Here is a 27,576-nt window from a genome sequence, read left to right as displayed (position 1 = left end):
AATGGAAACAGTATACTGGAAAAGCCATTGTTTACACATACCAGAAGCCTAAATTGTCTACCAATCTTCTTGTTACATCTCCCTCTCTGGACCTTTCTGGGCTCAATCTCTGTCATGTCAACCCTGCATTTATAAGAGTGAGATGCCTGAGTTGTTAATTTTTAAACCTATTCCTTCATTGGTTTAATTGGTAGGAGAGAGGTAGAAAGAGAGAGAGAACAGTGAGCAGATGTTAGCTACAGTCTGCTAATTAGCTCCCCCCAAATTCCTGGAATGTGTGTGTGTAATCCTTCTGGACAGAATCATGCATCCTTCTGAAAGATGTATGCCTTTGAAGGTAAGGACAATAAAGTTCCCTGAATGTAGGGGTCATCCTTGAGCTCAGTAATGATCATGTGATGCTAAAGGAACTCAACCGTAAATAACCTAGCAAGTATTAGGATTTATAAAGCATTTCTTTTAATTTGATTAGAAAATGTAAGATGTATCTTAGTGTTTGTTTCACTTCATCAGTTTTATTTGGACCCTGAAGTATTTCCTTTTCTTGTATCTGTCCAATCTATCCTTGGGTCTTCGAGGAAGCCTTCCCTTAAAACTTGAATGATTGGTTTTCATAAATTTTATGATTTTCTTCAGGAAACTTGATTTTCTCAATATCTAAATTTATGTGTAGCCACTTAACTTATTATTATTATTTTTAATATATATCTTGGGTCTGGCACGATAGCCTAGTGGCTAAATCCTCATCTTACTTTTTCCAGGAACCAAATGGGTGCTGGTTCATATCCCAGCTGCTCTACTTTCCTTTCAGCTGCCCGATTGTGGCCTGGGAAAGCAGTCAAGGATGGTCCAAAGCCTTGGGACCCTGTATCCATGTGGGAAACATGGAAGAAGCTCCTGGCTCCTGGTTTTGTATTTCAGTTTTAGCCATTGCAGCCACTTGGCAGAGTGAACCAGCAGATGGAAGATTCTTCTCTTTGTATATCCTCCTCTCCATTAATTTGCCTTTCAAATAAAAAGAAATAAATGTTTTAAAAACTGTGTTTCTTTCTGAATTGATTAGGTTTGTTTTTATTGTGAGATTCTTGAGGCCAAAATCTTTTCTTTTTAATTTTTATTTTTATGGTTTTTCTTTTTCATTGTATACTCTGTAATTTTACTGACACATCCCACAAATGTCAGTATCATGAAATGCTTTTCATATGGAATAAAATGAAATATAAACGTAAGTGCAAAGAAATGCTAAGCATAAGAAAAGCTGTTCTATTCAGTGTATCACAAAAAAGACTGGTGGGCCTATTTATAAGTCCCTTCAGTATAATTCTGTCAGTGTTAAACTGTCTCATACTTTTGTACATGAACTATGCCTTGTTTTTTGTTGTTCTGGAAGGAGTGTTCTCTGAGGTACAGAATTATACATTAATACTTATTTTGTCAGAGTAGTTTGAATAGACCAAAGGCTTTTTGCTTTTCCGGCTGCTATTGAATGATTATGTTGTCAGTCTAATTTTTCTTTCCTTTGAATATATCAGGCTTCTTATATTTATGAAATGGTATTTCTTATGCCTGGAAAGCCTTACTTTATCTTCTGCTAGAGTTTCTCCATTTTTTTGTACCTCTTTGTCCTTTTTGTTTATTTTAAAAACTATACAACCATACTATGCCTTGTATTTTATTGTCTGTCACTTGTTGTAATTTTGTTTTACCTAACTTTTTCTCTGCTGTATTCCTGATTTCTTTTTATCTGTTTTCTAGATTACTGCTTTTCCTTTCCTTTTAAAAAATATTATTAATATTCTTTGCTGTTTTAAATTATAATTCTTTTGTTTTTCAGTATAATTCTTTTATTTTAAAGACAAAGAGAAGGAAAGGCAGAGAAATCTTCCATCTCTTAGTTTATTTCCAAGTAGGCATAGCAGAAGAACAGGGACATGTAAAAGTCAGGAACTAGGAATATCCAAGTGAGTCTCTCCCACATGGTTAGTAAATGCCCACACACTTAGACCATTGTTAGTTGCTTCCCCAGGCATGTTGATATGGAACTGGATTTTAAGCAGAGCAGCTGGATCTTGAACCATAGCTCCACACTGGAAAGTGAACAATATTAAGCAATGGTTTAATGTGGGTATTTTTTAAATTTTGTCATGTTTTTAATATTTATTTTTACTTATTGGTAGGTCAAAGTTTCAGAGAGAGAGGAAGAGACAGAGTGATAGAGATCTTCCATCTGCTGTTTCACTCCCCAGATGGCTATAGTGGCCCTGTTTCTGCCAAGCTGATGCTAGGATCCTGGAGCTTCTTCCAGGCCTGTCATGGGTATAGGGCCCTAAGCATTTAGACAATATTCTGCTGCTTCCCCAGGCATTAGTAGGGGCCATGATCAAAAATGGAGAAGCTAGGTTTTGAACAATGTCCATTGTGGACTGAAACTTAACCTAACCTGCTATGCCACAATGTCAGCTACCACTGAATTTTTTGAAGATTTATTTATTGAAGTGCAGAGTTACATTGAGAGAAAGAGAAGGATGAACAGGGAGAGGTATATTCTATCCACTGATTTACTCCTCAAATAGCCTCAAAAAGCAATGACTGGCCCAGCTCAAAGCCAGTAACCAGGAGCTTCTTATGTATCTCCCATATGAATGCAGGGGGTCTTGGCCAAATTTCTCTACTTTCTAGACATATTAGCATGCAAATGAATTGGAAGCACAGCAACAGGGACCCAAACTGGTACCTGTGTTTGATGCCAGAACTGCATGCTGTGGATTAATTCACTACACCATAGTACTCATCCCTAGAATTGATTTTTATACAGGGAGTAATGTCAGTGTCTTCTATCTTATTCTTTCATGTGGAGATACAGTTTTCCCAAAATTACTTTTTGAAGAGGTTCTCCTTTCTCAAGAGTATGATTTTTAGCTAGTTTGACAAAGATTATTTCATTGTAAATATCTGGAATAATTTCTGGAATTTCTGTTCTATTTCATTGGTCAACATGCCAAATTTTCTGCTACTGCCAGTCTGTTTTGTTTTTTTTTTTAAGATTTATTTATTTTTATTGGAAAGGCAGATATACAGAGGGGAGGAGAGACAGAAAAAAAGATCTGTCCAGTGATTCAATCCCCAAGTGACTGCAACGGCCGGTACTCGCTCATCCAGAGCCAGGAGCTCTTCCAGGTCTCCTACGTGAGTGCAGGGTCCCAATTCTTTGGGCCATCCTTAACTGCTTTCCTAGACCACAAGCGGGGAGCTGGATGGGAAGCGGGGCCACCGGGATTAGAACCGGCACCCATATGGGATCCTGGGGGCATGCAAGGCGAGGACTTTAACCACTATGCTATCACGTCGGGTCTGTTTTGACATAGTAACCTTGTTGTGAAATATGGTATTGTAATTCCGCCAACTTTATTTTTTAAGGTTCATTTTATTTAGTTAGTTATTCTGATTGGGAAAACAGATATACAGAAAAAAGGAGATATAGGGAACAAGATCTTTTTGTCCACTGGTTCACTCTCCAAATGCCTGCAACAGCTGGAGCTGAAGCCAAGAGCCAGGGGCTTCTACATTTTCCTTGTGGGTGCTAAATACACATCTGGGATATTTGATGTATTTTTATCATTATGTTAATAAATTTACTTAGGAAGTTATTACAACTAGTTGTGTGCATTAAATTGTATAAGAGCCACTTCTCTTGCATGGCCAGTGTCATTAAATTTTAAAATAGTTGCTTGTGATTGAAATATGTTTTTAAGAATTATCTATCCATAAGTGTTTTTCCTAAGGGAAAGATGTGACCTATGTTAGTTTCACTAGGCATTATTAATTTACTCTCAGAAGCAGTGTTCCCCTAGTATGATAATTAACATATACAAAGCAATGACCAAGTATATGATAATTTCTGTATTTTCAGACCTTTCTTGAACCTCCCTTTCACCAAGTTATCTTAGAGGGTATGATTAGAAAATGCCAGCTAAGTTATAAACTTGCTAATGTGAACCATAATCAAATGGTTTCTCTCCTAATATCTGCAGAATATAGTTTGTTATAGCTTACTCACATTAAATTTATTTAATAATAACTACTGCTGTTTTCTCTACATGAAAATTCCCAGGGTCAGATTTTATTTTTTTCATTAATCTAAAGCTCTTCTCCATTAACTTGTGTCAAACATGAGAGCCCTTCTCAACTGTATCTGCACAGTGGTGGTTTTATTTAGAGAGCACTAACAGATGTCCTCAAATTCATCTTCATACTTCTCTTTTAAATTTTGAAGTTCAAATGCTATACAAAATCATAATGCCAATATTATAATTTGTCTATTCCACAATTTTGCTTCAGATTCACCCAGTATAATGTTGATACTTTTCGTATTCCTTGCGGCATTTAGCTCAGTAGTAAAGTCTTAGACCAGTCCTATCAAATGTATTTTGGCTTGATCCTTACTCAATTTTATCTTTAGTTTCAGATGCAACATTGTCTGTCTCAGAATTTGGTAACTCTAGGAAGATGCAGCATTTTGAGAAAATCTATTATTTCTCTGCTTCTATCAGAAGTGAACCACTTTGCTGATGACCTTGCAGCCATCAATCAGGTATCTATAAGTTGACATTGTCATTTATGGGTAATTAATGGATAATTCTTTTCCCTGTCTTTCTCCCACCTTCGTACCAGAGTGCTATTTTAGTTATTACCTTATTTCTAACGAAAATGATTATTATTATTGCCTACTGCTGAAAACTCTGAAGATACTTTCAGGAAAGAGTTTTCCAAATAAAACCATCTTATCGTCCTTGTATTATATGTGTCATTGATAACAGCAAAGGAGCGTGTAGATAAATGATCTTAAATCTCTTAGGAAGGCAGTAAGTGCCCAGTGCAGAGAAGTATGTAAAAACGAGCAAGAGAAGATACTCAATGGAGAATAGGCTCTAAAATTACTCATGAGCTTTATTTGACTATCTCAAATATCCTGTGGTCATGCCATGTTCCAGTCCACATAAGTGAGATCCCTGGGTTTATAACTAAGACACTGATGTTGCTAAATTTTCTATGGGATTCCAGTATGCAGCCAAGGGTGAAAACCAGCTTTGTTTTTAGCCCTTCCATCTGTACAAATATTATGAGTGCAGCTTTGCTGAAACCTGTACGAAAGTATCCTGAGACTCTTCCAACCAAATGTTGGTTTGTTACATAGATTTAATTGGTTTACATTTGATATTCATATCACTGCTATGTATAAATGAAAACACCTTTAAAGGGAATCAGAGACAGTTAGAAATGTCTTAGTAAATAGAAAAAAGCTTAATGGTAAAAAAAATGTGTGTTTGTGATTTTGCAAATCTTTTACTTGAGTAATTAAATTTAAATTCTGTATATTTAATGGTCTATTCTAGAATCACTGCGGTCTAATTGAATTCACTGCTTTCCTTCACATGGTTCCTTAGGAAATGGAATTAAAAGATATACTTATTTTGGTGCAAAAAAAAATGGAACCCATGCATAGTTTTCTTATAATATTTATTTTGTATGAACGTCTAGGCTCCTCATTTATCATCTATCATCTGGTATTGAAGTGTTACTAAGTGCTATATTCCTGTTAGAGCTTTGATAGATATACCTTGGAATGACCTCATGCAGCTGATGATAGGAGTTATAAATTACCATATTATGAGAAGTAATAAAGGGTGAAAATTTATGGTGCTGCATGGGGGAGACCCCAGATAAGGAAGTAATTCTGGTAGGTTGTACATCAAAGAAAAGACTTCATGGGAAAAAAGTATCTTAAAAAAACTGATTTGAATTAAATCGGCAAATGATAATAGAATGTCAAGTTTAAGGTGCTATTTAACAAGAGTTGTCCCAAGTATTTTGAGGGAACAATGTAAAGTATTGACTTTTAACAACAGAAAGTGAGTTAGGAGGTGAATTTGGCTAAATTATATTATTTTTTTGGAGAATAAACACAGGAAAGCATTTGTTTATATTTTTCATTTAGTTTTCATAATAGTTGTGTGATACAGCTATAATTTTTTACCCAGCTTATAAATGAAGAAACTGGATGTTTGAATGATTGATCAGCAGGAATAATATTGCAGAAAGAACATATATTCACAACATAGTTCAAACCTGGGTGTTATGCCATTGCTTTACAATAAGAATAGTTTTTCACAGCCATATAGTTAAGTGTTTTATTTTAATTATTCAAATCAGCTCTTTTAATATCTTAAGATTTAATATTGTTGAAAGTCAAGAAACAATTATCGTTCATAATAGTAGATAACAGAATGCACGTTAGCCAATTTAAGCAGAAAAAGCACAAATAGTCACAGGATCATTGGGAGGGTTGAGAAAAGACTGCAGGCTGTACTTTCATGAGTGACACCCAGAACTGCACAGCCAAAATAGGCAGCTTTCGCCACTATCTCTAAGTAAATACTTGGTCACACTTCTGGAAACAGAAAATCTAAGACTGAAGAGCCACATCTGGTGATAGCCTTCCTGCTTTCTGACACTGGAGCTTCGGGGAGCACATTTAAACCATGATCAATTGGATTGCTAAAAACAGTCAAGTAGGGCCCGACTGCGTGGCCTAGCGGCTAAAGTCCTCGCCTTGAACGCCCCGGGATCCCATATGGGCGCCGGTTCTAGTCCCGGTAGCTCCACTGCCCATCCAGCTCCCTGCTTGTGGCCTGGGAAAGCAGGAGAGGACAGCCCAAGGCATTGGGACCCTGCACCCGCGTGGGAGACCTGGAGGAGGTTCCAGGTTCCCGGCTTCGGATCGGCACAGCACCGGCCGTTGCAGCTCACTTGGGGAGTGAATCATTGGACGGAAGATCTTCCTCTCTGTCTCTCCTCCTCTGTGTATATCTGGCTGTAATAAAATGAATAAATCTTTAAAAAAAAAACAGTCAAGTAAAAGAATGCTTGCTTTTCACAGAAATAATTTGTCTGCTGATGTATTGAAATGGGGTTAACTATTGCAGTACTCTGTTTGTAGACAGATATAATTACAAACAATCTTGAAAGAATCTTGCTTATACACAACTGTATTAACTGCCTGCTGGAAGGAATAATGCAGAAAAACAAAAAATTGTATCGTTAATATCTGGTGTTCATTTAGAAATTACTAACTAGGAGAAAAAGTAAGATTATATAATATAACCTTGAGAAAATATAAAATCAGAAATGACAGAATAATGAAATTAACAGGCATGCATCAAGGCAGCTCTTATAAATATGTTAAAATTTTAAAGAAAACAAGAATAGTAGGTGAATATTTGAGATATCAACATTGAAATGAAAGGAATGTATATCATTAAGGAGAAATAATATATAGCCATCAAGCTTAAAGCCTTTTTTAGATAGAAATCTTGGCAAACAAACCCTGTAATTTAGATAAAACTTGCACAGTCCTTAAAGAAAAAAGTCAGTAATCAAAAATGACAAGGTAATACAAGATGTAAATTGCCCTATGATAGTGAAGTAAATTATATTTACCATTACAACCATTGCATAAAGAAAATTCCAAGTCCAAATGCCTTAGCTGATACATTTAAATCAGAACTAACACTCTCATACAAAGTATCTAGAAAATATAGAAGTGCAGAAGTAAAGAATGTTGCCTCACTTATTTTATGATACCAATATTACTCCAAGTAAGTATTCAACCAGGTAAATTATAATAAAACAAAAAAAATTTATCAAACATTTGGGGATGGAACCCAACAATATAAAAATATATATTTGATTATGAAATAGCATTTACTCAAGGGGTGCAATACTACTTTCACATTCATAAGACGAGTGATTTTTTTTCACTGTATTACCAGACTGATCAAGAAAACTAATATGTTCTTTATATATATACATATATACATATATATATAAAGAGAGGGCAGCTGCCAACATTCTCATGTGGGAGACTTGACTGGAGTTTCTGACTTCAGCTTGTCCCAGCCCAGACTCTTGCGGCTATTTGTTGTGTGAAACAACAAACAGAAGACATCTCCTTTTGTGTGTCTCCCTCCCTTCTTATGTGTGTTTGATGGCTGGTCTTCAAATAAGTAAATGAATCATTTAATTGAAAAAAAGTAGAAGAACAAAAGGAGCTGGTGCTATGGTACACTGGATTAATCCAGTGCTTGGGACATTTTGGGAGATCCACATCCCATATTGCTGAGCTGAATTAATTCCCCGCTTCTCCACTCACATCAAGCTTCCAACTCTTGTATCTGGGAGGCAACAGATGATGGCTCAAATACCTGAGTTCTTGTCACCCACATGGGAGATCCAGATGAGTACCTGGTTCCTGGATTCAGCCTGGCTCAGTCTCAGCTGTTATAGCCATTTAGGAAGTAAATGAGCAGACAAAAGAAATGTGTGTGTGTGTGTGTGTGTGTGTTTTGTTTTTGTCTCTATTTTTCTGTTCTTAAAATAGTTTTTTTTTAAGAAAAGAAGGCCCTGTAGATATATACTCAGTAGTACAAAGCTCAACACGTTTCCCCTAAGAGTCAGAACAGAACGACTGTCTCTGTCATGAATTGCACTGTTGGGAAGAAAGAAGTAAAACTGTATTTGTTTAGAGTCAAAATGATCAGGAACATAGAAAATCCTAGACAATTTATCAAAAAGTTGTCAAGCAGATATGCATAAATTGCACATATAATGAATGTGGCTAATTGATTTGAGATAAGTTTTAAGGTAATTCAATCAGAAAAGAAGGTATTAAATGCTCAATATGAAACACACAAAACGGTTGAGCATGCTCTTCATAAAAGATTTGAGAATGACCAGGAAGGCCATTATTAATACTGAGTAGCAGAAATCAAGTGTACTGGTAATACCTAATCTGTTAAATTGCTAATGGGAATGTGAAATAGGCAGTTTCTCAGAAAACCAATTGTTATTTATATATCCCAGCAAATTCAACAGTTATACTGATAAGATAAAAAAATCAATACTCATGTCATCACTTTTAAGAATACCCAGATAAAAGAACTTTCTTTTTCTAAGATAGGCAAATGAATAAACAGGCAGTCAGAAATATATAGAGTAGAATACTAATCCACTAGAAATACTGAGCTAGTATTATAGCATCAGATACGAATCTTTAAGAAGTCAATGTTTAACAAAATAAACTACAACCAAAAGAACATACATAGTATGATTCCATTTCTATGAAGCCTTCAAGTGCACAAAACTAACAATGTAAAAGAACGGTGATTAGTTTGGGGAAGGAAAGAAGAAATGATTAATCTTTAATTACGTGAGTGCATGAAATTGTCAAAATTCATCAAAATATGTGCTTAAAGTTCTTCTGGATTTTCTGACCAGCAGACCCCAAAACCACTGCTGGGGTGAGGCAATGGTGTTTCTCAACAGAAAGAACCACTGGAGACAGTCTGATAGAGCATGTTCATTTAGTGTAAAGCAAGCACAAACTTACATAAGCTAAGAAAGAGGGAAAACAGAATGGTGTCTCCAGATAGTCATCCCACCCAGACACTGTAATTGGTTAAAAAGCATGTCTATCTCTCTGATCTCTCCAATCACATAGTAAGTCAAGTGCAACATGCATGGCTGACAGGTATGCCACAGGTCGCAGGCAGGTAGGCCGTACATCATATACAGCACATAGGCTGGTAGGTAACGTGGACCACACCTGACTTCTCCGAGTTGCTTATCAAGGGAGTCCCAGTACAGATCATCCAAGGACAGAGAAGCAAGTGGAGTGCAGCCAACTGCTCTCACTGTATGGCCAATCATCAGGCCAGTTAGAGGTCTCAATGTGCCAAGACCATTGTCAGGGTGGGGAGATAGTGTGCCACATCTCTGTACTTCCCATACAGGCCAAGCAGGTAGAGATCCAGGGGCGATCTCCCACATAAAATTTACTGTGTAAACTGTTATCTGATTTAAATTATATTCATGAAATCTATTTTATTTTGAACTTAGCCTAAATACAAATTCTATCATTGCTTTTATAACATTTTTGTCTCACTTCAAGTGTTTAGTCTTTATATGATGAATGCCAATAAGTTACTAATAACCCAAGTACAAATTTCGTTATTAATGACTCAAATCTTTCTAAGCAGGCATTAAGTTAATAATTCAAAGCATGATATCTAATATGTACTGCATATTAATCTGATTTGATGTTAATGCTTTTTTGTAAGCCAAGCAGAGAAGATATTCTGTTTAATAAAAATTAATGGGGAAATATGAGAAATTCAATATTAATTTATCTATAAATTATTGAGCAACCTATGTGACAAACAGTATTAGAAACATTCATACCTCTTCAATCTTTTAATATACATTATTTTTAAAAAGATAGCTACGTATTTTAAATTCTTCATTTTTTACATTATATTATGCCATTTGACTCTTCCAGCTAGACTAGTAATGCATATATTTCCATTTTTAAATCAGTGCTATTTGAACCATAGCATTTGAATACTTTGGATATATCTATAGGAAACAGAACATTTGAACCCAGGAAGTATGACCCCAGAGCCCATAAAATTATTATGATTCATTTTTGTCACTGATTAGTCACCATATTTCTTTGTATTTCACTTGCTGTCTAACAGAGGGATTAAAGTGTCTGTGCCAGTTTTAACATTCTTTATGTGTACTCTAGTGTTTTACCTTGAACTAGATTTTTGGAAAGTTTGTTTCTTCTTAGCCTATTTGGGAGACAGAATTTTTAATACCTTGACCAACATTGATTTCTATCTTGACATTTTTCTTAATCAGTTTCCTAAATTAAAACTGTAGCATATTTTAGAATTACAGAATGTTCTTCTCATGCTATATTATGTTTACCATCTTATGACATATTCTGCTTGTTATTCTACTTATTTTGATAATAGGATTGACAGAGCAGATCCTCTAGCATTGCATATAACTACCCTTGATTTCCTAAGGACCTAAATTTTTTATTTGTTAATGAAATAAAAACAGAATCAAAATATTAATTTTAATATCTGAACCATTTTTTCACTAGGACTTGTGTTGGAGAATTGAATGAAAACTCCAGGTTTAAATGACTTCCTTTCTCTTTTCAGCTAGGATCTAAGCAGCTGACCTGTAACAAAAATCAATCTTTAAGCTAATATTAGTGAGCATATATGGGCTGGATAGATTGTTAAAAAGCTATAGATATGGTTTAAATGAGCTTTCTGTTTTTATTAGAATTTTGTTAGTAACTGTAGGAAATTTCTTAGGATTTCTAGATGACATGCTATTTTGCGAGGATCAACAATTACTAAAAATTTCTACTACTAAAGCATATTCATTAGTATATTTTAAGATTTTAACCAAGGTAAATATGTTTTTAAATTTATAAAGGTAATATAAAATTATACATTTTTAGTTTCCATTAATAAAAAGGGAAATATCTCAGGTTATTCATAAAGGCAGCTTTAATAGCATAATGTTACTTTCTACACCACCCTTTTCCCTTTATCATTCTCACACTTCCTTTTTTCTTGTTTTTCATTTGTTTGCAATTAATCACAAGATTAATACTCCATTAAATAAAACAAACAAGAAATGATAATTAGAAAAACCAGTTTCTGCAGAGTACAAAAAAAAGTTACAAATAAAAATCAAATCTCAAAATCTCAATTTTGCTCTTACATATATTTGTATTTGTATGTTAGTTAAAAAATTAAGGAAAAATACGGAATTTTTTTCTTTCTTGGGACTGACTTATTTCACTAAGCATAACAGTTCCAGTTGTATGCTTTTTATTGTCAAAATAGGATTTTGTTCTTTTTTATGGGTGAGTAATATTCTAATATGTATATTCCAATCAATTTCTTTATCCACTCATCAACTGATGGACATCTGAATTCAGCAAGTTAGCAATTGTGAGTTGACCTGCTGTAAATATGGGGGTACAGATTAGACTTTCATGTGCTGAATTCATTTGCTTTGGATAAATCCCCAGGGCTGAAATGAGTTGGTTTTACGACAGATCTATTACCAGATCTCTGAGGAGTCTCTATTTTGTTTTCCATAATGGTTATACTAGTTTACATTCTCAACAATTTTGGGAAATAGGAAACTTTTTGTTCTATATCCTTACCAGCATTTATTGTTGTTGTTGTTGTTATTTGAATGTTGAATGGTGTAATTGACCTGGGCAGGGGGGAGGTGAAACCTTGTTGTAAATTTTATGTGCATTTTTTATGGGTAGTGATCCTGCGGAATTTTTTTATTTTTATTTTTATTTTTCATGCTACAGTTCTACAGGCTCAGGGACTTCCCTTTCACCCCCCTCATTTTGTTTCCTTGCCGCTTTTTCCCCATACTATTTCAATAGTAAAGTCCTTCAGCAACAGTCACAATTGATCCTTTAATGTGTTTTGTTGGCCTTTTTTATTTCATCCTTGGAAATATGTTTGTTCATATTCTTAACCCATTTTCCCCTTACATTACTTTCACTTTTCTGCTTGCATTAACCTGGCAATGAATAATTTATCATATATGATCAGAGAAAACTAGAACCTGACACTAACAGGGAAATCGAAGCCAGTTTCTTTGGTTTGATGGGGTTCTAGAGGAAGCCTTTAGCAAATTTCTTAACTGAATATATTGTTTTGTTATTCAGTTTCTTGAGCTCCTGATAGATTCTTTGTATTAGTCCTTTATCAGATCTATAGTTTGCGAGTATCTTGTGCTATTCTTTCACTCATTCAGCTGTCTCTCCACTTTTTAAAGTGCTTCCTTCACTTCACAGGATTTTCTTGTCTACCTTTGCTGTTATTGCTTTTGCTTCTGAGTCCTTAGCCGAGAAATCTTTACAGTGCCAATATCTTGCAGTATTTTTTGCATTTTCCTCTGGTTCTTTGATGGTTTCACCTGTTAGATTTGTTGTTTATATAATCGTAAAAGAAAACTCACTCAGTTTCTACTGGTCTGTGTAAAAGTAAAATGGACAAGAAGCAAAATGGTGCTGGGACAGGAACCCTCAGTGATTATATCCCCAAAGGGGCATAAATTTTAACAACTATTCATGCACCAGGTTGCTTTCACAAGAGTTAAGGAAACTAAATGAGAGATCATAGTGCCAGTTTTAAACTAAAAGCAAAACATATGTTGAAAAAACAGGGAAGAGAAAATAAAAGAGTTTCCTGCATCATCTCTACTGCACGGCTTTACGCAATATAGAGATGCTTCCTGCTTGGGGGATGAATCAGTGATAAGCCCGGGTGTTAATCTGGAGCCCCATAGTACCAGGGTTGCTATGATCAAATCCAGTGCCTAGCAGAGTCCTGTGACTCCTGCACCCAAGGTTGTGTCTAGATACTTAGACTCAGACCTCCATTAGCTCGGTGGCCAAGAGCCGCTTTCTACCATACCTCTCTCAACCTTGGGCACCAAAGTATAGAGTAAGAATGCGTTGTTTGTCAGGAACCACAGGGAAATAAGCATAGAAATTTGCTTTGGGACCTGGATCGGGTCTAGTGAAGCCAATTCTGGGAAGATTGCATTTTCTTCTGTCCTCAGAGGTTTGGTCACAGACACAGATTCTAATTTTGCTTCAGTTGCCAGACGAAACTACAAGTTCTTGATGAGGACAGTCAGCATCACTTCTGGCTGCCTGTGACAGTTTCAGAACATGCATATGTATAGCAGGCAAACCATAATCTGTGAGCTGTGTGCTCTGACTACAACTCAGGATCATGGTGCCGGAATTGTAGGGAGCGGGGACCAGTGTGATGGCCTAATGGCTAAACCTTGCTTTGCAAGTGCTGGGATCTCATATGGGCACTGGTTCATGCCCTGGCTGCTCTACTTTCAGCTTGTGGCTTGGGAGAGCATTTGAGTACAGCCCAAAGCCGTGGGACCCTGCACCCAAGTGAGAGACTCAGAAGAAGCTCCTAGCTACTTGCTTTGAATAGACTCAGCTATGGCCATTGCAGCCACTTGGGAGAGTGAACCAGCAGAGGAAACATCTTTCTGTCTGTATCTCCTTCTGTTTGTAAATCTGCCTTTCCAACAAAAATAAATAAATCTTTTAAAAATTGTAATTAAGTCCCCACCAAAATTAAAGAGAGGTTATCATACAATCCTGCATTTCACCCATTTCGGTATATCCAAAGACAACGAGATGTGTTAAATAACTAGGCACTCTCATGTTGCTCGTAACACTGTTTATGAGGTCCAGAAATGTAAACAACTAGTGCCAGAACATGTTAGAGGCAACAGATATACTTATCTTGATTTGAATATTAAAATGAATGCATCTATCATAATGCCCTCTGTCCCCCATTAGTATTCACAATGTTATGTCAATTCAATAAAGCAAAATAAGGGAAAGTATAATCCTATCTCATTCAGGTGTACCCCTTTTACAGTTAAAATCCATTTTTTTTAAGTCACTGGACAAAGTGGAACACTTTCCAGGAAAGTAGAGTATAAGTTAACTGAGTTGAAATAAGGGTAAGCGTGAAAGTGGAAAAGAAAACTTTTTTTTCAGAAACTTAAATCAATAGCAAGTTTGTATGAGAGATAAGGTAAAATAGCATTGAAAGTGAGAGAAACAAGATCTGAACATTGAGCAGACACTGGACAGTATACAGGTCAAGCAAGTTCTGTTGACTCAAACCTGGCAACACTTCTGCTAAGCCTGTGAGGAAGTATTTATATGACTGTTAGGTTGAATCCCATGGAATCAGAGATCCTACTCAACACCAAATTTACTGCTAATTACAAAAATACTCAAATTTCAAAGATATTCAAACTGCACAAATGAAGCAAAAATGTGTGCATTGCCAAATTTTTGTTTTTCTTGTGAGAAGTGTATTTCTGATACAGAGCAATATATGAGTTCCCCAGGTGAATCTTCATAGAGTTACTTACATAGAAGGATCTATAAGCTTTTTAACCTATCTGTTTTATAATTCAGAGAATTTTACACTTTATAACACAAATTTCAAGGGACCATGTCTCATGGAGTCTCAGATCATTTAGTATAGTATAACAAATTATTTAGCCAGAACTTTCTGCTAAAAATATTCAAAATTTAAGGTTTTCTTCTACTAGTAAATACCAAATCCACTTAAAAAGAAATAGGCAGCGCAGAAGCCGTGAGCCCAACAGGCAAGACGCGGCTCTGTGGATCTGTGGCCTGAGGTGGTGCAGAGGCCCGAGCCCAAGAGGCAAGACACGACTCTGTGGACCTATCGCTTGAGGTGGTGCAGGGGCCCCAGCTATACGCGGCTCCCGCCCCAAGCCCAAGAAGCAGGACGCGGCTCTGGAGACCTGTGGCCTGAGGTGGTGCAGAAGCCCCGAGCCCAAGAGGCAAGACGCGGCTCTATGGACCTGTGGCCTGAGGTGGCGCAGAGGCCCTCAGCCCAAGAGGCAAGACACAGCTCGGCAGAGTCAACTAACCTGGACAGAGGCGTGGAGCAGTATGTCTCCCAGCGGGGCAACGACCTTGAGTGGGAGCTGCAGGGGGAAGGTCTGGCACTAGGGCTGGGACATAGAGCCTCCTGACCCCGCTTGGGGCTGTGGACCACAAACTCTGAGCAACAAGCAGCTGGAGTCTCAGGCAGAACCCCCTGCTGTGCTTAGCTAGAGCCCCAGAGTCAGTGGCACCACCCAACAGATCCCCTGAACAGGGAGGAAACACAGGCAAGCAGGGCCACAGCAGGATGTTTCCCAACAGGGGAATACATCTATGATGATATAGTTGGGTGTAGAACAGCAAGCTCTACATCTACCCAGAGCAAAGAGAAGAAGCCCAAGGTTACAAACTATATCATTTACACCCTATCCACATTGGTACACATAGGACAACACCCAACGAACTAGCTACAACGGAGACAAGTGGCAAAGATATAAACCTGGGCGCAAACGAAGCCAATAAACACCCACCTCACAATCATCTGCTGTCCCCAATAGAGTCAGAAGAAGTATACTTAGGCCAACACTCCATACAGCAGTTGCTGCGTCACACTTCCTATAAGCTACAGCACCGAGGGCAACGGCTCCGGAAAAGCAAGTCAGAGGCTAAAATCCCAAACTGGCAAGAAACAACAACACAATGAGGAGAAGTATCAGAAAAAGTAATGACTCAGAAGAAAGATCAAGCATTTCCCCCAAAAACAACCAAAAACCAATCTCAATATCTGAGATGCAAGATGATGACATAGAGGAATTACCAGAGAAGGAATTTAAGAAACTAGTGATGAGATTCATCAGAGACAGTGAGAAGCGCTGGGAAGAGTCCAAGGTATTCGACAACCATGTCATTGCAGAAATAAATCAAGTCAAAAAGGGAATCCTCGATCTAGAACACAAAATTGAAAGCCTAACCAACAGAATGAACACAGCAGAGGACAGAATATCAGAATTGGAAGACATTCAGAATGAAAGGCAGCAGTTCATCAAACAGTTGGAGACAAATCTGGAGAAAGCCAATAGGTCCATACCAGAAATGAAAGACAACCTCAAAAAATCAAATATTAGAATAATAGGCCTTCCAGAGGGAGTGGAAAAGGAGATAGGCTTGCAACGGGTGATCAATGAGATAATACAGGAGAACTTCCAGAATACCGGAAATATAAATCCAGCACAAATCCAGGAAGGTCAGAGAACCCCCAATAGATTCGACCCAAAGCGATCCTCACCCAGACATGTGGTCCTCATACTGCCTTCAAGCGAATACAAGGAAACAATTCTAAGACAAGTAAGAAAAAAGGACAAGATTACATTCAGAGGAAGGCAAATCAGAATCACAGCAGATTTCTCAGAAGAAACACTCCAGGCAAGAAGAGAATGGGGTAAAACCTTTCAAATCCTGAAACAAAACAACTGCCAACCGGTCCTGGCGGCGTGGCCTAGCAGCTAAAGTCCTCGCCTTGAAAGCCCTGGGATCCCATATGGGCACTGGTTCTAATCCCGGCAGCTCCACTTCCCATCCAGCTCCCTGCTTGTGGCTGGGGAAAGCAGGAGAGGATGGCCCAAAGCTTTGGGACACTGCACCCACGTGGAAGACCCGGAGGAGGTTGCAGGTTCCTGGCTTCGGATCGGTGCTCATCGGCCTGTTGCGGCTCACTTGGGGAGTGAATCATTGGATGGAAGATCTTCCTCTCTGTCTCTCCTCCTCTGTGTATATCTGGCTATAATAAAATGAATAAATCTTTAAAAAAAAAACTGCCAACCGAGAATAATGTACCAGACAAAACTCTCATTTGTATTTGAGAATAAAATTAAATGTTTCAACAGCAAAGAGAAACTAGAAGAATAAACCAGCATGAAACCAGCTCTAGACAACCTTCTCAGGAAGGTGCTAAATCCAGAGAGAAAAAATGAAAACCAAAATCAAAGATGGCAAGTAGGAAGACCTCCCCACTAAAATCCATACGAGGATAGTCAACCAGGCAGAGATTCTAACAGTCGCAAATACACACTTGCACACTTACACACACTCATGGAAACCCAAAATTACACCCTCTCAATATTATCTCTAAACACAAATGGTCTAAACTCAACAATCAAAACACACAGATTAACAGACTGGATCATGAAACAGGACCCAACAATCTGTTGCCTACAAGAGACACATCTAACTAGAAAAGCCTCTAAGAAACTGAAAGTAAATGGATGGAAAAATGATATTTCATGCCAATGGACGAGAAAAAAAGGCTGGGGTAGCTATTCTAATTTCAGGTGATATAGACTTCAATCTTACAAGCATCAAAAAGGACAGGGAAGGTCATTATATATTGGTGAAGGGACTGATACATCAGGAAGTAATCACCATTGTGAATATATATGCACCAAATCCCAACGCGCCTAGCTACGTGAAGCAATTACTTACAGATTTAAGAGGAGACATTGATATGCACACAATAATTGTGGGTGACCTTAACACCCCGCTAACAACTATAGACAGATCAACAAAACAAAAACTCAACAAAGAAACAACAGAGCTCATACAAACAATAGAACAACTGGACTTGGTAGACATTTATAGAACTTTTTACCCCAAGGCCACAGATTATACATTTTTTTCAGCAGTACATGGCACCTTCTCCAGGATCAACCACATGATAGGACACAAAGCAAACCAAAATAACTTCAAAAAGATAGAAATCATACCATGTACCCTCTCAGACCACCACAGGATGAAACTGGAAATCAGCAATTCAAAATGCCCCAGGAAATACAGAAACTCTTGGAGGCTGAACAATATGCTAGTAAATGAACAATGGGTCAGAGAAGAAATTAAAGATGAGATCAAAAAAATTATGGAAACCAATGAAAACTCTGACACAACATTCCAAAATTTGTGGGACACTGCCAAAGCAGTGCTGCGGGGTAAACTCATCGCAATTGGAGCCCATGTCAAGGCCCAAGAGAGGCGTCAAATACAGGAACTAAACACACACCTCCAGGAATTGAAAATGCAGCAGCAGAAGAGCCCCACACAACAGGAAACAAGAAATCATCAAAACAAGGGAGGAAATTAATCAGATAGAAACAAAAAAATGATACACAAAATCAATGAATCAAAAAGCTGGTTTTTTGAAAAGATAAACAAAATAGACACCCCACTGGCCCGACTGACAAAGAAAAAACAAGAGAAAGCAAGAATTAACAGCATCAAAGATGAGAAAGGCAACATAACAACAGACACTGCAACCATTAAGAACATAATCAGAAATTGCTACAAAGCACTATACTCCAACAAATCAGAAGACCACCAAGAAATGGAAAAGTTCTTAGACTTATACAACCTGCCAAAACTTAGCCCAGAGGCAACAAACGACCTGAACAAACCCATAATGGAAGCAGAGATTGAATCAGTGATTAAAGATCTCCCAACAAAGAAAAGGCTAGCCCAGATGGCTTCACTCCAGAATTCTACAAAACATTCCGAACAGAGCTAACCCCAATCCTCTACAAACTCTTCAATACAATAGAAAAAGAGGCAACTCTTCCAAACTCATTCTATGAAGCCAACATCACCTTCATCCCAACACCCAACAGAGACCCAACAGAGAAGGAAAACTGCAGACCTATCTCTTTGATGAACATTGATGCTAAGATTCTCAACAAAATCCTAGCCAACAGAATTCAAAAAATCATCCGACAGATCATTCATCCAGATCAAGTAGGATTCATCCCTGGAATGCAGGGATGGTTCAACATCTGGAAATCCATAAATGTGATACACCACATCCAAAAATTGCAAAACAAGAACCACATGATAGTATCAATAGACGCAGAAAAAGCTTTTGACAAAATCCAACACCACTTCCTGCTAAAAACCCTAACCAAGGTAGGCATGGATGGAAAAATCCACAACATAATCAAAGCAAAATATGAAAAACCCAATGCCAGCATCATACTGAATGGAGAGAAACTGGAACCCTTCCCACTGAAATCTGGAACAAGACAAGGATGTCCACTTTCTCCACTACTGTTCAACATAGTCCTAGAGGTACTTGCTGACGCCATAAGACAAGAAAAAGAAATCAGAGGAATCCAAATAGGAATCGAAGAAGTCAAGCTTTCACTATATGCAGATGACATGATTCTCCTCATAGAAGACCCAAGAGACTCAGTACAGAGACTGCTAGATCTTATACGAGAGTTTGGTAGAGTGGCAGGATACAAAATTAATGAACAAAAATCAGCAGCAATAGTGTATGCAAATGGCCCAAAGATGGAAAAAGACCTAACCAGCGAGATACCATTCAAAATAACTGAGAAAAGTATGAAATATCTGGGAATAAACCTAACCAAAAATGTAGGAGACCTATTTGAAGAAAACTACAAACTGCTTAAAAAAGAAATTGAACAAGACCTCAAAAGATGGAATAACATCCCATGCTCCTGGATAGGTAAAATCAATATCATTAAAATGTTTATACTGCCAAAAGCAATATATACATTCAACGCAATCCCAATCAAATTGCCCAAAATATTCTTCATGGAATTGGAAACAATGATCCAAAGGTTCATCTGGAAACACAAAAAACCACGGATAGTTAGAACCATTCTCAAGAACAGAAAGTTAGCAGGGGGAATCATAGTCCCAGACCTCTGGACATAATATAGGGCAGTGGTTATCAAAACAGCCTGGTACTGGCAAAAAAATAGAGAAGAAGATCAATGGAGCAGAATAGAAACACCAGATGGGAACCCACACAGATACAGCCAAATAATCTTTGACAAAAAGACAAATGACAATCCAGGCAAATGGGAAGGTCTGTTCAATAAATGCTGTTGGGACAACTGGTTGATAGCCTGCTTAAACAAAAAGATAGACCCACATCTCTCACCATACACTAAGATCAAATCTAAATGGATAAAAGATCTAAACCTACATCCAGAAATCTTCAAACTTTTGGAAGAAAATGTCGGAAATACTCTACAAGATCTAGGGGTAGGTCCCTACTTCCTAAAAAGGACACCAAAAGCATTAGCAATCCAAAGCAGAATAAACAAATGGGACCTCATCAAACTAAGAAGCTTCTGTACAGTGAAGGAAACAATCAACAAAGTAAAAAAGCAGCCCACAGAATGGGAGAAGATCTTCATGCACGACATAGGTGATAGAGGGCTAATCGCCAGAATATACAAAGAACTATAAAACAACCAAAATGTCAAAACAAACAAGCCACTCAAGAAATGGGCACGAGAAATGGACAAACACTTCACAAAGGAACAAACCCAAATGGCAAATAAACATATGAAAAATGCTCAAGTTCCCTGGCAATAAGGGAAATCCAAATTAAAACATCAATGAGGTACCACCTAACACCAGTAAGACTGGCCCACATGAATAAAAGCTCCAACAACACTTGTTGGCGAGGTTGTGGGGAAAAGGGACCTTACTCCATTGCTGGTGAGGCTGCAGGTTGGTACAGCCTCTATGGAAATCAGTATGGAGAATATTCAAACAACTCAAAATCAACATACCGTATGATCCAGCAATAGCACTCCTAGGAATATATCCAGAACAATTGTTTTAGGAGAAACCAACATGCACCCCTATGCTCATAGCAGCACAATCAGTAATTGCAAAAACATGGAAGCAACCGAAATGCCCATCAGCAGAGGATTGGATAAGAAAGCTATGGTTCATCTACTCCATGGAATACTACTCAGCTATTAAAAAAAACAAAATGCAGTTCTTTGTGGCCAAATGGGCCAAACTGGAAACCATAATGCTAAGGGAAATAAGCCAATCCCAAAAGGTCAGATACCACATGTTTGCCTTAATTTAAGATGATATGATGTTATGTATAACATGTTATGTTATGAATGTTATATGTTGTGTATAAACTAAAACTGAATTGACAATCAGCTGATCACAGAAGATAGTTAAGAAATTGCAATTTTTTTTAACATATTGGTTACTCAATATTATAACTATTAGTTACACAACGAAGTCAATTGTTGCTGAGGGTATGTTGGAGCCTTTAATTGATTGGGTTGATAATCTGATGGTTCTGCCCTCGGACCGGACAGGGTCTCCCCAGGAAGCTGAGGAACTAGACTGGACTATAAGATGTTGGACTCTATGTTTAGTTTGTGCTTGCACAGAGGGAATCTCAACTGTACTTGATCAGTGGATATGCAACAAGGTGGAATATTCCACATGGGGGGAGGAGTGTTGTGATTCCCAGTTCCAACAAAACTGTATCATATAATACAATGTAGTCAATGAATAAAAAAATAAAATAAAATAAAGTATATTAAAAAAAAAGAAATAGGCAGGATAATCAGCCTTTTGTTGTTGTTGTTTGTTTCTTATTATGTATTCTTTTACATTGCATCAGCTTTACCTCCATGTAACTTTATATCACATTTCTGAGGCAATAGTGCTAAAATATTATTAATAGAACAGAGCCAGCTGGGAGGAAGAATTCTTTATTAAGTTATATTTTATTTTTTAAAACATAGCTGTAAATTGTTTCTGTAAGCATAGAGAATTTATAATGAATCAAAGTTTAGTGTAGTAATACAGTGCAAGTTTTGCAAAATTTGAGGACAATAGAATTAAATAATGCTTATATTGTTCCCCTGGAAATTTATAAGTAGATTTTTCCTAAGAGACATTTTCAATGAACCTGGTTCGGGATATCTCTTATATAAAATAAAATTTCTACCTATAGGAAAATGATTAAGTAGTTCAATAGAATCATGGGATTACTGATAGGAAATATAGCTTAATAGGAGAGGAAATATAAAAGACAACTTAACAATAATCATGTTCAACCTCAGTTGTACCAGGGAAATGCAAATTACCATAAAGTATGATGCTTCATTGTGATCATACTGACATGATAGTTTAAAGTTTATTTGAAGGTTCAGGAGAAGCAAATCTTCTGATCCACTCCCCAATGCCTGTAGTAGCCCATCTTGGATAATTGAGGACTTCCATGTCAAAGTCAAAAATTTAGATACTTGAGCTGTTACCACTACATCTCAGGGTCAGCATTATCAGAAAACTGGAATAAGGAACCAGAGTCATAAATTAATTCTAGAAATCTTAATTTGGGACATGAACATCTGAACTGCTATGCTAAATATCTGCTGGGCTCACACAGTAGTTTCAATAATAAATAGCTTGACCACATTATCAATGCTAGTGATTATGTGGCTAAATGAAATCATCAGCTGATTAATTAATGATGTATATCCTATTTTATGTTGTAATTCCATTATGCAGGCAATATCTGTACAGGATGTTTATTTCAGCACTTTTAATAGTTTAAATAGTTTAAAACTGAAAATAACAATATACTTTTAAAATTTGCTCAATCTATTATATCAGAAATGAATATGCTGTAGCAGCTGAAAAGAACACAATAGAACTTCATATATCAGTATTGACATATTTTGAAGACATAATGTTCAATCAAAAGGAAAGATGAAATATCAGAATAAGGATACCAAAATATATAAGTAAAATTATACACACACACATAAACATAGGGAGAATAGGTATTTCTTTGTTATACTGATTTCCTTTTCTTCCAACAAGCAAAAGTAAATTGATGAATCATATGAGAAACCCCATCCTGTTACCACTAGTATCTATATTAATTTGCCTCTCTGACAACACTATATATGGATTATATTTTGTCTCTTTGCCCATAGAAAATCTACTTCATAGATACGATATCTTGCTGTGGTTTTGATGTGTGTTCCCCTGTTAAATAGTAATATGAGGTGGTTTTTTTGTGTGTGTGTTTTTGTTAGCTAATTGTATTTCTTTATGAGAAATATCTATTCTAATCTTTTCCGTTTCTGAATTTCATTTTTAAGTTATTTTTTATTGGAAAGTCAGATTTACAGAGCGGAGAGACAAAGAGATCTTCCATCCACCGGCTTATCCTCAGGTGGCTGCAATGGCAGGAGCTGAGTCAGTCTGAAGCCAGGAGCCAGGAACTTCTTCTGGGTCTCCCACATGGGTGCAGGGACCTAAGGCTTTGGGCCATCCTCGACTGCTCTCCCAGGCCACAAGCAGGAAGCTGGATGGGAAGTGGAGCAGTGCAGCTGGGACAGGAACTGGCACCCATGTGGGATCTCAGCTCATTCAAGTCGAGACTTAGCCACCAGGCTATCACACTGGATCCATTGCTTCTTTTTGGTGAATGTTTTGAATTCCTCATATATTCTGCATGTTCAAATTTTTTTTCTGATGAATGGCTTGTATATTTCTCTTATATTGTAAATTGTTTTTCACTCTATTGCCTCCTTTTGTTTTCAAAAGCTTCTTAGTTTGACTAGTTAATGTTATCTTAATGAATAAAAATAGAGCTGGAGGAATCACAATTACAGACTGCAACACATACTACAGTATAGTGATCATCCAAACAACCTGGTACTGCTACAAAATCAACGAGAATCAATGGAATAGGATAGAAATCCCAGAAGTGAGAGCACACATGTACAGCAAAATAATCTTCAATAAGATAGCTAAAAATAACTCAGAGAAAAAGTTTACTATCTTCAACAGATGTCATTTGGACAATTGGATATCAGCTTGTAGAAGCAAGTTGCAAGATGCCCAACTTTCATCTTAAGGAAAATCAGATCTAAAGGAATCAAGGACCTGCATTTGTACTCAAAAACTATCAAACTGTTAGAGGAAAACATAGGAAGCATTCTTTTTAGACTTCTTAGAAAAGACACCAAAAGTACAGGCAGTCAAAGCCAAAATAAACAAATAGGACTTCAATAAACTAAAAAGGTTCTGTACAGGATAGAAAATGATCAGTGAAGTGCAAAGGCAACCAATAGAATAGGAAAAAACACTTTGCACACTATGCAAAAGATAGGGGATTACCCTCTCCTGCAGTGACCATCAGGGTCGCTCAGAAGCCCCCCTTCCAAAAAAAAATTGGATTGGATAGACAGAGAACAACAAGGAAAGCTTAGTACTAGACAGGAAATGGTTAGCCTGGATTCACATATACCTTACTAGGTAGGACACGAACAAAAGTTACTCCTCACTAGGGTATTGAAGATTTCTCTGCACCCCTGTCCTAAAACGGTTCTGCACCTCAACTGTTGATATATGCCTTGTTAGAGTTATAAGCCAACATGGACTATCCCAAAATCCACCAAGTTCAGTAAAAATTATGCTTCAACAGTATAAACTACTAATACAAAAATGAAAATAGACACGAGACAGCTGAATAGTACCCTATAGCCATTTTAAGATGTATAGCAGCCAGTTGTGTATAAGCAAAAATTGAAATGTCAATGAAGTAATCACAGGATGTGGTTAAGAACTTGCATTTTCTAACATATTGGTCACTCAATACTATGTCATTTAACTCCATAAGGTTGTAAACAGTTGTGGATGTTATGTTGTGGCTTTTAATTGGTTGGGATGACATTCTGCCTGCTCTGCCTTCAGACCAGAGATGGTCTGCCCAAGAAACTGTTGAACTTATCTGGACAATAAGATGCTGGACACTATGCAAAGTATATGCTTTCAATGAAAGAATGAGGACTGGATTTGAACTGTAATACTGCAACTAGGTGGAGAAATCCACCATGGAGGGAGGGCATGAGGGAGGGGGGGATTCCGGAGCCTATGAAACTGTGCTATAAAATCAAATGTAGTGAAAAAGATAGGGGATTAACAACCAGGATTACAAAAGCTTCTTAAACTCAGTAACAACAAAACAAACAACCCTCTTAAAAATGAGAAAAGGAGATGAGCAGGTATTTTTCAAAAGAACAAATTCAAGTGGCTAATAGACATGTGAAGAGAATACTTAGTTGCCATAGCTTTTAGGGAAATGCAAATAAAAACCGCAGTGAAGTTCCATTTAACTCCAGCGAGAATGGCCTAAATATAGAATTAATTAACAACAACTGCTGGTCAAGACGTTAGAAAAACGTACCCTAAACTATTGTTGGTGGAAGTGTAGACTAGTGCAGCCACTGTGGAAATCAGTATGGAGAGTGCTCAATGTAAAAGTAATGTATCCTATGATAAAAAATATCCTGCTAATGGGAATATATCCAAAGGAAGTAAAATCCGCCAATGAGTGTGTGACTTGCAACTGCTGTAAATATAGCAGCACAATCCATGGTAGCAAACACATTGAAGCAACATGGATGCCCATTGATAGATGGATGGATAAAGAAACTGTGATACATCCACTTTATGGAATTCTACTCAGCCATAAAAAAGAATGAAATTCTGTCGTTGGAAATAATATCCTAACTGGGGAACACTATGCTCAGCAAAATAAGCCAATTCCAGAAATGACAAATACCATAATGTTCTCTCTCATATCAAGTGACCTTCATGTAAAGTACAAAATTAATAGATAAATGAATAAACAATTATATGCATGTATTCTTGTAGATGAACTGTATAATGGACATTAGCACATCAAGAAGTGAAGATGTGTTTCAGTACACCTCTACTCCCAAATAAAACTCCCCACAAAGCGGTTCAATATACATTGACAGTATGTTACTAGATTTTCTAGTGTTTCCTATACCTACCATACCACAAGACGCTTAATTATCAGCATATCAGATTGTGAAACTTGTAACTGTCACTAAATGACTACACTATCCTGATGAGGGGAAATGGTGTGAGCAAAATGAAAAGGGAGGAAGGGGAAAATAATTAAAAACATTAAGAATCTTGGTTACTGTTATTATTGGTACACTATTCAGAGTAACCATATCCATAGATCAATGGATATGAAACTGTAAAATACATATATTATAGAATATTATTCAATCAAAATGAATGAAACTGGAGGTTATTATGTTAACTGCAGTAAGTCATACACAAAAAGATAAGTCAATTGTCATCTGAGATATTTGCAAATAAAATCTAGTTGAACTTAGAATAGTGGTTTAGGGAGTCTGGAATTACAGGGAAAGGAGAAGATAGTGCAAGGTTGCATTGCAAGTACTGAAACAAAGTCATGCAGAATTTACATTCTAGTGTTCCAGAGCACAGGATTTGACTGTCTCTCACATTAAGCTATTTACTGCATAAGTAACTGGAAAAGAAGACCTGGTAGTCCCCCCAAAACGTGTAGGTAAATGGAAGATCTACTTTTCTGGTTTGATAACTATATACATGTTCAAATACCACACTCTAACATAAAAATGTGCAAGTGTTATGTGTTAATTTAAAAAAATCAAGAATTAAAAACTACATAAATAATTTTTAACAATATGTGATTCTTCCAGTGCATCCGTGCTTTTAAAAAAATCTTATGAAATATGGAATCTGAGTTAAGTAGGACAAATATCAGTGTGTTTCAAATTTTTGTGTTGTGTGTAAGATCTGTGCTTTTGTATAATAAGTTAGTTTTAAAAAAGAAAAATCTCCTTGGATATTGGAATGTATTTATTTAAATTATATTTCATTTTTTCTTCACAAATTTATTTTTCTCCTAGATTGTAGTTCATATTTAGGTTTGGGTATGATATTCACCCTATTAAAATATATAATGTGTTTAAAATTTGAAATGGCAGAATGAAATCTGATCTATAGTGTTATATACTTTATTACATTAAATACTTCAGAGACCCAATGTTTACTAATTAAATGAAACTTCTTAATGAAAATAGATTTTAAACTTAAATTAGCAGCAGAAAGCAAAAATTCTGCTCCCTCTATTGCAAAGCATTTATATTTTTCACATATACATTTTCCGTGCAAAATAAAATGAAAGTTCAGCAATTCATTAAGAAAAGGGAATTTGCATATTAATGGTTAACATTCTGGAACAAGTTTATGCACACAGTTCTCTAAAGTAAACTGATGTTCAATGTTAGGACAAAGTGTAACAACAAAATAAGCATTTTTATTAGCACTGAGAAAAATAATCCTAACTCTGAACAGTGAGTTTGACCTATTCTAATAGAGAGGTAAACTGTGTTGTTTTCTGAAATTAGGCACATTTTGATCTTTTTAAGGAGTATATGCCAATTAGTTATGACTCCATCAATAAGAATACAAATTCCATCAAATTGTGCTTAAATGGACAAAACATTTTTATAAAGTATTTCTGAAATGCATGCAGTAAGACTGTAAATAGTCAAATC

General features: G+C 36.7%; 1 protein-coding gene across 1 annotated transcript in view; it reads left to right on the top strand.

The window, feature by feature from the left end:
* MEI4 (meiotic double-stranded break formation protein 4) overlaps positions 1-27,576 on the top strand; it is a 163,846-nt gene that overhangs the window by 100,029 nt on the left and 36,241 nt on the right. The window contains exon 4 of the mRNA XM_004580543.2: positions 4,460-4,591. Coding sequence (XP_004580600.2) covers positions 4,460-4,591 — 132 coding nt within the window. The remainder of the gene's footprint in view (positions 1-4,459; positions 4,592-27,576) is intronic.

The sequence above is a fragment of the Ochotona princeps genome, chromosome 1, assembly GCF_030435755.1.
Source record: "Ochotona princeps isolate mOchPri1 chromosome 1, mOchPri1.hap1, whole genome shotgun sequence".
NCBI lineage: Eukaryota > Metazoa > Chordata > Mammalia > Lagomorpha > Ochotonidae > Ochotona > Ochotona princeps.
Note: the sequence above shows the minus strand (reverse complement) of the source record. Positions and strands in the feature narration are given on the sequence as shown.